This window comes from Ochotona princeps, chromosome 3 (genome assembly GCF_030435755.1).
Source record: "Ochotona princeps isolate mOchPri1 chromosome 3, mOchPri1.hap1, whole genome shotgun sequence".
Taxonomy (NCBI): domain Eukaryota; kingdom Metazoa; phylum Chordata; class Mammalia; order Lagomorpha; family Ochotonidae; genus Ochotona; species Ochotona princeps.
The window spans coordinates 85289449-85299570 of NC_080834.1; the positions used below are offsets into that span (position 1 = coordinate 85289449).

Sequence of the window (10122 nt, forward strand, 5' to 3'; positions counted from 1 at the left end):
TAAATAATACTGATGAGATAAAACAAAACATATTATTTATTTTTCTCCTTCTGCTGGCTTAGCAATATTTTTTGTTAAGGTTTACTTATTTATGAAATTTGGAGTTACCCAGAAAAGAGGAAAAGAGGAAAAGAGGAAGAGACAGAGGTAAAAGACGGATCCTCCACCTGCTGGTTCACTCTCTAGTGCTACAACAGCTGAGAGCCAGGCCAAAACAGAGTCAGCAGTTTCTTCCAGTTCTCCCACATGCGCAGCAAGGCCCAGGAAGTGGGCCATCTTGTGCTACTCTTCCCAGACCTTTAGCAGTGAGGTGGTTGGGAAGCTGAGTAGGTGAGAAACACCAATACCCAGAGCAGATGAAGGTGTCACAGGCAAAGGCTTTACTCACTACATCACAGACCTGATTTTTTTTTTTTAAGGGTTGTCTTGGGCCTTCCCAGAAATCTCATACAATTCTTCCAGTATATGTGACTAAATACTAAGTTATCATGCGTGCTGGAACTAATTTCAAAGAACTAACAGATACAAGTTATACACTGGAATAACTGTGCAGTATGTACATGCTTTTAAAAAAAACCACTAAAACAAAATTCAGTAATAATTATTAAAACAGAATATTCTTTATTTAAGTTTAGTGGTAGGAAACTTTCAGAAACAATAGTGCTCCTTTAACTTTACTCAAGTTTTGCCTTGCTCTTCTATTCACAAAGATTATTATGTATATTTCCATGTTACATCCAACAAATTTCAAAATAATTTGTACCAAGGAATATGTGTATAACTGAAAGCAAGAGCAAAAAATGCAACCTTTACTTTAAAATCCATGAAGCAGAAGCTGGCAACATGGTATAGCAAGCTAAGCCTCCACCTACAGTGCCAGCATCCTATATGGGTGCTGGTTCGAGTCCCGGCTGCCCAACTTCCCATCCAGTTCCACTGCTAATGTGCCTGGGAAAGCACCAGAACATGGCCCAAAGGGCTTGGACCCCTGTGCCCACATGGGAGACTTGAAAAGAAATTTCTGGTTCCTGGCTTCAGACAAGCAGCCATTTGGTAAGTAAACCAGCAGATGGAAGAGGTCCCTCTTCGTGTGTCTCTCCTCTTTGCCTGAACCATAAAATGCTTTTTAAAAAAATTCAGGAACCATAAAAATGCTTTTATTCTTGAAATTGTGCAAAATTACCTTTTTCACTCCCACCATCAAATTAGCCAGAAAGCGATGCTAAATGTCCCACGGAGAAAAAAAGGACAAGTAAAGAGAAACCTTCCATCCACTGATTCACTCCCCAAAGGGCCACAATGACCAAGTCTGGGCCAGCTAGAAGCCAGGAGCTTCCTCCAGGTCTTATGTGCAGGAGCTCAAACACCTATGTCATCACTTTGCTGCTTTCCCAGGCAAGAGAGATCAAAAGTGCAGGGACACAGATCAAAAGTGGAGCAGCCTGGACAGAAAGCACACCCACAGGGGATGCCAGCACTTCAGGCTGTTGCTCAACTGCCAAAGTGGGGCTTGCTGGTAAAATTTCTAATCTAAGAAAGTTTTACCTGTGCCTACACATTGTGGCACGAATGACAGGTGAAGCTGCTTTTTGGAATGCTGGGATCCTATAATAGTGTTACTACTCCACTTCCCATCCAGCTCCCTGCTTGTGGCCTGGGAAAGCAGTCAAGGACAGCCCAAAGCCTTGGGACCCTGAGCCCACGCAGGAGACCTGGAAGAAGCTCCTGGCTCCTGGCTTCAGATTAGCTCTGCTCTGGCCATTGCAGCCACTTGGGGAGTGAGCCAGTGGATGGAAGATCTTTCTTTCTGTCTCTCCTCTCCGTAACTCTGCCTTCCCAATAAAAATATAAATAAATCTTTTTAGAAGAATCAACTTGCACTTTCTGCAAACATCTTCACATGCAACAAATTTAGTAGCGGTATTATTTTTAATGCAAAGTTTACTCAAAAATAATCAGAATTTATTAATAAGTTTTAAGCATGTAACAAATTAAATTAAGAGCTATTTAAGGGGCTGGCACAGTGGCTGAACAAGTTAATCCTGACTTGCTATACTGGAATCCCTTAGAAGCATCAATTTGTGTCCTGGCTGCTCCACTTCCAATCCAGCTCCCTCCTTATGGCCTGAGAAAGCAGCAGAGGATGGCTCAAGTTCTTGAACCCTTGAACCCACGTGGGAGATCTGGAAAAAGCTAGTCCAAACTTTGGGCCAACCCAGCTTCTGCCGCAAAGGCCATTTGGGGAATAAATTAAAAGACAGAAGGCCTCTCCCTGTCACTCCTTCTCTCTATAAATCTTTCAAACAAAAAATAAAACAAATTTTAAAAACTATTTAAATTATTAAAGTCACTTTTTTTTCAAAACTATATTAATTTTCATGTAAGTTATCATGAAGCTATTATATCTTGGTTTTGTGTGAGCCCTCAAATATAAAATTATTTTTTAAGATTTTAATGAAACACACTGAAATAAAAACTAGATCAATGCTCCTAAAAATAAATCCAACATTTTTAGGTATAGAAAAATTAGAAACTGCAATTTTAGACTGGAGTTACATAGCATTGCCAATAACTAACTGCTGTCTGTTGAATTTCGAAGCAACCTATTGTATATGAAATTTTTTAAAAGTTAACTCATCTACCCTTCCATCTCAGTAATTTCTCAATTTTCCCATTACAATTAACAATGTAACTCAGCGGTCAAGTCCTCCAGACCAATAACCTCAGAATTTATTTTTAACTCCTGACTGGTTCACAAATAGTCCCCCTCAGTCCAACCCAAAGTCCTGCCAGTTCTTCACTCACACCATCTCTCAAATCTGTTCCTTTCATCCCATTTTCACAGTTTATTTTATGCCCTCATGCTCACAGCATACCCTAACATCTCCCTAAAGGACTCTAATAGCTATTGTAATTCAACTCGGCTGCCCAAATCCTCCTCAGACACTTTGTTTAGGGGTTTGTGTTTCAGCACTGCTAACATCCCACTGCCAGTCCCAGTCTTGGCTCCCTGGCTTCCTGCTAATGCACACCCCAGGAGGCGGCAGAAGGCTCAAGTACTTGGGTTTCTACCACACAGGGGGAGACAGTTCCAAACTCCTGCCTTAGGCCTACTCCCGCCCTCGTTGTTGCAAGCATTCCATAGCAAAGCAGCAAACAAGATCCTTATCACTCTGTCTCTCAAAGTTTTTTTAAAATCCTGTTCAGATCTCTGTCTGCTATGCCTCCAACATTTCTCAGATTCTGCCTCTTATTTTCTTCCTTGGGTCCTTTAGTTCAGATTTACCAGCTTGCTTATGGCCTGCCATGCAAAAAGCTCACCATCTCTGCCCTCAAATCCTTTTGGCCAGAATCTTTCACACTGCTACACCAATTCAAGTTGGGTAGCCTTCCTCAACACCTGTCCTAACACACACCTTCTCGGCAGGAAATCTTCCCTCTCAAAAGTGTGTCTCACTCCTTTAGTCTTTGTCCCTCTGAACAAAGGATTCAATTTGTATTTTATAATCCTGCAGTCATAATGCCACTGTTTGCTTAATTTTTCCCATAACTTGCTTCTCTGCTAACTGGTAAGTTTTCTGAAACCAAGCACTACAGTTTCATATGTACTTCTATTCTGAACAGGGGTACCAAGAACACTAGCACCCCAGCAAATGCTTAACAATCCTGCTTTCTGCCAAATGCCTCTAGAGCTAAGTTTGTCAAAAACACATTATCAGCAACAAATTTAATTCCAATTTTTCAAATATTAAATTGAACATGGTCAAAAAATTAAACATTTGAATCTACGTACTTTACAAAAATCACACCATTCCTGAACAACACGTATGCTAGAAAGAATTAAGGAGTTGTTCTCAAAGAAAATCCTAGAAACAAAATGAAAAGTCCCAAATTTAGCATTATAGATATCTGAAACACACCTAATAACCACATTCCTAAAATTGACTTTCAGTGTTTTTAAACTATATTCTCAAGATGTAAAACATTTCAGTATTACAAGAGGCTCTTCATTAGCTATTACAATACAGCTTCATCATAATTAAATACTACCTCAGAATAAAATATCCTTTCCAGATGACCCCGAGAAGGGTTTAGAAAGGTTGATCCTTGCCTGAAAGATGCACAATCAGCTTGCCTCTTCACATACTCTGCATTCTCCACTAGCTAGTCACTGGGGAAAAAAATAATCTCCCATTCGGTTATTACCTTGGACTATCTTGCCCAGCCAAAATGAATTAGAATCTCCAGTTTAATTAAAAGTAAACATTTTATGCTGCTTAAGGATATCATCAATTTCCCCAAATAAAATCTGCTTCTTAAGACTCTTCAGTACTCTTATCTCCTCTAGGCAACAAATCAGTCTGTCGTTGCCCTCTTCATGCCCCTTTCTCAGAGAACAAGGAAACAATATAGACACTTTTGCCAAATTCTGCAAGTACATTTAAACAACCTGCTATTAAATACCACAAAAACCCCTCCATAAACAGGGATCTGCTGGCTCATCGGATACTTAATATAACAAACGCCTCAAGGAAAGAGCCTTTGCAGCACAAATCCAGGACAAAAGTAGTTTGGTAACACCCCCCCCCCCCAGGGCACAACTCAAAGAGCCCCCACTATTCCCAGGACCACAGCCTTCGGCCAAGGCTTTGATGCTAAAGACTAAATCTACACTTCGTACAACTACATCCACAGTCTTATCTAAACGTGAGGAAAACTGATACAAGAGTATTTTAAGTATTCCTAAAAAGGAATCCTCTGTACTCCCGAAGATTTCAACAAATAACAAATGTAATAGCACCTCAGGATCGAACTGAAATGACAATGATTCAATCACAATTAACATTCAACTTAGTTATCGGGCTTTAAGACAAATACACACCTCAATCAAAACTTGGTCCTACTTCCAAATTACCTTTTGATTAAACATATATTACATGACAACAAATTGGTGATGCCAAAACAGGAAGGTTAAGTTAGAGACAACAGATTAAACCACTTATCTAATTGGAGACAATGCACTCGGAGATGCTCCTGCTGCGGGATATTTATCCATTCCCATCAGCCCCTTCCAACTGGAGGGCGCAGTGACCACCTCCCATCGCCAAGGCTGGCTAGTGAGCCAAGTTCATCCCCAGGTTAAGAACAAATACTCTGGCGGGTGACACTGGCTGGAGAGAAACGTTTGGAGCCTGGGACATCTAATGTCTCTATCAAGCATACAAAGCCGTGATAACCCCCGAGACCCGAGCTAATCAGAATGTCCTCCCTCCGTGAGGCACTGTGCAAATGCACATAATGGTTTATCCTCCTTATTCCAAAGGCGGGTCAAGGGAGCACTCCCATCACCATTTCAACACTCACGCACCGCATAAAGGTGACCAGCCATAGTTAGGGAAGCGTGAGACAGGTTTCCAACCCAACCGTGCATATAAAAATCATGCTCGCAACCCAAGGTGAACGAGCAGGAGGGGAGGGGGCATGGGAGAACAGGGAGCTGCCTCACCCTCCCCTCCAGACAGCTTTTGCCCTTTTCCATTAGCCCTGCTGAATGCTCTAGCAAGAGGTCTAGCGCGTCAAGGTCCTGGGATCTCGAGGTTCCTGGGTTTCCGGGGGTGAGTAGGAGAAGGGGTGTAAAAGAAAATCAGTACTCACTGCTAACTTTCATGCTGCCAAAAGCTGAAGGCTGCTGCACTGGCTTGCAGCTCTCCGCAAAGGAGGTGGTCCTGGGCCGCCCTGACATGATCACGCTCTTCCCGAATCACCTTTTCCTTCCTTTCTCCTTTTCTTCCTTTTGTTTTATTTTGGGACGTTAGGTTAATGATAAATGCAGCATTAAGTTCTCCCACAAGAAAAAAAAAAGACTTCGTCCTCTTGGCCTTTCACTCCTTTTGTATAGCAATATTAAAAAAAATTAAAAAGCACGAACGATGTATCTTCAAAGACAGATCGGTGCGGATATTTATCATATAGATGATTTGGGGCTGGAGAAAAAAACAGTCCTTTCCCCTCTCTTTGCTGGGAAGGCAAAAAAAAGGGGGGGGGGAAGAGATCCTTAAAAAAAAAACCCTGTGAAACAGTGACAAATACTTGATTGAAAATAAGCACTTTGAAGATTATATTTTCCTCGGGGATTTTTTTTCCGAGTCAATGAAGAAGGGAAGCGGCGGAAGGATCACGAGTCTCACGCTAGAAGAGGGGGGGGATGGGAAGGAGGGAGGGAGAGGGAGATGCGACGGGAAACGCTGTGGCTCCGGCAGCGGCGGGATCCGGCCTGACGGCGGGGGCCCGGCGGGCTGGAGGGCGGCAGAGTCGCGAGTCAGTCAGAGGCGGGCGGTGGCGGCGGCTCCTCTCCTCATTGCGCCAGGAGCAGCTGCAGGCGGCGGCTGTATCCAGCGGCCATGGCGGCGGCGGCGGCGGAGGCAGCTCCCTTCAGATCCCAGGCAGCGGCTCCTCGACTGCTCCCCATACGCCGGGGACATGGGAACCCGGCAACCGCTTCCGTCCCTCGGGGACCCCTCCCCCGACCACAGCACCAGCGCGGCCGCCCCTCACGCCCCACGCCTCTCTGCTCGGTGTCCGCTGAGGAAGTGTCCGGAGCCCTGTCAGCGACTGCGGGACCGGCTCCTCCTCGCTTCCTTCCTTCCTTCCTTTGTCACTCGGCCCGGGCGGCGGCAGCGGCGGCGGCGGCGGCGGCGGCACAAGCCCGCATTCGCCCGGGTCGGGGGCTGCTCTGTGTGAGGAGCGCCGTCTGCGCAGCCGCCTAGCGCCTGCCCCCTCCCCTGCCCTCTCGCGCTCCCTCCTCCTCCTCGTCCTCCCCCTCCTTCCTCCCCCACCCAGCCCTGCACCGCCCCGCGCCCCGCGCCCCGCCGCCCGCGTAACAGGCGTCTGGGAATCGCCGGCCGAGCCCAACGCCCGTCCGCTTCGGCTGCGGAGCCGAAGCCAGAACGGAGCCAATCACGGGCGTCGTGTGTCTGCGGCTCCTCCCGGAAAAAGCCGATCGCCGTCAGGAGCCAATAGAAAGTGTCCTCGGGAAGCCACGCCTCCAGAGCGGAAAGGGCCGAGGGTATCCGAACAGGCAGGAGATGGCTGCGCCTTTTCTTGGGCTGGCCGGAGGACAAATTCGACGACGGTCACAGCGGCCAATCACAGTCGTCAGCCCTCACGGAAAAGCCTTAAAGAGTTAAGGACAGAGAAACCCAGAGTCGCTGGTGGAGCTGCAGGGTCGCGAGCTGGGGCTGCTTCGTCATTGGCTGGACAGTTCTGCTGGGCGTGTACCTCCCTGAGTGATTGGTGAAGGGCAGGGGGCTTCCGAGGACATCTGGCCAGTCAGAACGACTCCTCCCTCTGCAAGGTGGGGCCCGGAAAACGGAGGGAGGACGTGTATAAGGCGCCGTCTCATTGGCCCCCAGCTTTGGAGGTGGAGGGATGGCCAAAGGAAAAGGGAGGCCGACCGAAACCCGCGGCGGCGGCCAATCGGCCCTCAGTGCTGTCCAATCGCAAGACCTAGCTGCAGCGTGATTGGCCTTCGGCCTCCGGTGGCGGCCCCGGGAGCCGAGAGCCGCTCGCCCGGGTCGTGGCCGCCTAGGCGTCGTGCTCTCCTGCGGCTGCTCCCGGCCGGTGTGGAAACCGCAGATAGGAAGCGCTAGTCCTGAGGCGGCGGAGCGAAACTGCTGCGGTCGCCAGGGTTGGCGTCTGAGGCGCGCTCCGCCGAGCCGAGGGTCCTGGGGCTCTCCCCGCCCACCACAGGCTGTCGGCGGGGCGCGGCGCCCTCGGCCCGCCCAAGGTTTCCCTCAGTCCGCCCAAGGTTTCCCTCAGTCCCACATCGCGCACGCCGAGTCTCGTCGGCGTCTTTCCTGAAAGGGCCAGATGGGATAAAGGGTCTCCCCGGCGAGGTGTGAACTCTCGGGATAAAGTAGGAACAAAGCTTAGAGAGGATGCGACTGTGGGCGGCCGCGCCGCGCCTCGCATCTGCCTGCCCACCGGGCCATTGATCGAATGGGGTCTGGCGGCCGGGCTTTCTGGAAACGCCCCCGAAAGATGAGCTCATGCTGGATGCGCGCGCTTCTAGGGCGCGACCATCCAGGGCAAAACGGGCCCCAAAAGCAGGTGAGGAAGAAATGCGATGAAGTGGGATATCCTGAAGCCTCTGAGGAATTGGGGAGTCTGAAGCGCCCCATATTAGCTCTGGATTTCTGGGAGCTAGAGTGAATTGTAAAGGCGGTATTTCAGAAAGCTTCCCACAGAAACCGTGTCTGTTCTGCCAGGGACCAGGAAGGTGGGGCTACAGTGCAATAGCAGGGAAGGTAGAAGGGTGCGTTGCCATCCCCACTGTAATCCTGCGGGTGCCTGTGGCTTCCACCTGCGGAGTCATCCCTTTCTGTTAAGATGCTATCTCCAGAAAGCACATGTTAAAGAACCCATACTTGATCAGATTACCTAGCTACTGCTTTGAAAAACTAATGAAGGGCTTCGAACTGAACAAAGTAAGCTTTGATGGGAAACAGGAGCAGTCTAGATAGGGCTTGCTGAACTCAGGTGTACACAGGAGCCAGACAAGTAAAACAAATTAGTTAGACTGGCACTGCGTAAGACAATGGGGAATGAAAGGGAAGATGGCAATATGAAGTGTTGGTAACCAGCATTTCAAAATCCTGCTAGCCGAATGGCCAATAGGCAATCACTCTATAATCTCAAACCTGAGGTTGCATTTTTTTAATAGCCCAAGAGCAGTAGAGACTCATTCTTTGCAATTAAAAGAGCACATGAGGTCACTGGATGCCATGGGGGAAGGTAAAGAATGTTAAAAGCAAACTTGGTGCTTGGCAGCGTGTCATCTTGATCATGCCTGCCTATACCGTTAAGAAAGACCTTTGCCACTGGTTCCTGATGTGCCGGGAGACAAAGCTTTAAATCCCGCCTGCTTTTTCGGTGCTTCCCCCATTCCTGCTCCCACTTAGGGCAGTGGGAAAATAAATAACAAATGTTTAAGTTATACAAAGAATAAACATAGCTGTTTATTTATTAATACAAAAATAGTCCACCTTAAGGTTATGATTAGTTTTGCTGTTCCTGCCTTGGGATATTTTGAACTGATGCTGTTTAAAAGGGGAATTTTTATAGGGAGAAAAGTAAAAAAAGGGATGTGTTCCAGTTTAAAATTGGAACTTGAGGGATAAGTTTATGGAGAAAATAGAGAATTGTTGAAACCAGCATTCTGTAGTTGTTTCTCCAACTCTCAGGCCACTCTTTACCCTCCCACATGCAGTTCAACCACTTATAAATTTAAAATAATTTTAATACTTAATATTTACTATTTATAGTATATGAGTATTCTCAATTTCTTTATGCATAACTCATTTAAATTTAAAATAATCATAAGCAATTGCATAGCATTTTGCAACTGAGGAAGTTCTTCAGGCATGTATTATATCATTTGGTCCTCATACCAGCCCATTAAAGCAGAAAAATTCTTGTTCTGTTTTACAAAAGAGGAAATTGCAAATGATAATAATCATCAAATGACTTGCTCAAAAGCACTTAGTTGCATTTTTAATTGAAACTGGAAAAAAATGTAGGCAGGTTCTTGTGTTTTGTGATCTGTTATTATTATTAATTTACTTAAGGTTGAATAACAATGAGAGACAGATTCTCCATTTGCTGATGCACTCAGGTGATCCCAACAGCCAGAGCTGGGTTAGACTGAAGGCAGCAGTCGGGGTGCGCAATCTGGTCTCCCACATGGGTGGCAGGAGCCCAAGTACCTTTCCAGGTGTATTAACAGGGAGCTGCCTTGAAAGTGGAGCAGCCTGAACTTGAGCCAGCCTTCCAGTAGAGATGCCAGTGTTGCAAGTCTCACCTTAACTTGCTGTACCACAGCACAGGCTCCTGTAGGGTAATAAAGCAACCCAGAGACTTTGAGGTACACGTTATTTTGTTGAAGCCACATTGAACCATTTCCATCAGAAAGTCTTCCAGGCACGTCCCTTATTAAGCCAATGTTTGTTTTGTTTAAAGATTTATTTTATTTTTATTGAAAGTCAGATATACAGAGAGGAGGAAAGACAGAGAGGAAGATCTTCCGTCTGTTGATTCACTTCCCAAGCAGCCACAACAACCAGA

General features: G+C 46.6%; 1 protein-coding gene across 3 annotated transcripts in view; it reads right to left on the reverse strand.

Annotated features, from left to right (window-relative positions):
- Positions 1–7291, reverse strand: part of GSK3B (glycogen synthase kinase 3 beta) — a 167498-nt gene extending 160207 nt beyond the window's left edge. Inside the window, exon 1 of one of the 3 annotated variants that reach the window (XM_058661949.1) lies at positions 5656–7291. In XM_058661949.1, the coding sequence (XP_058517932.1) occupies positions 5656–5743 (88 nt within the window). In that variant the 5' untranslated portion in view covers positions 5744–7291. The remainder of the gene's footprint in view (positions 1–5655) is intronic. The other 2 variants (XM_004577874.4, XM_004577875.2) reach the window with 2 other exon arrangements.
- Positions 7292–10122: the final 2831 nt, after the last annotated feature.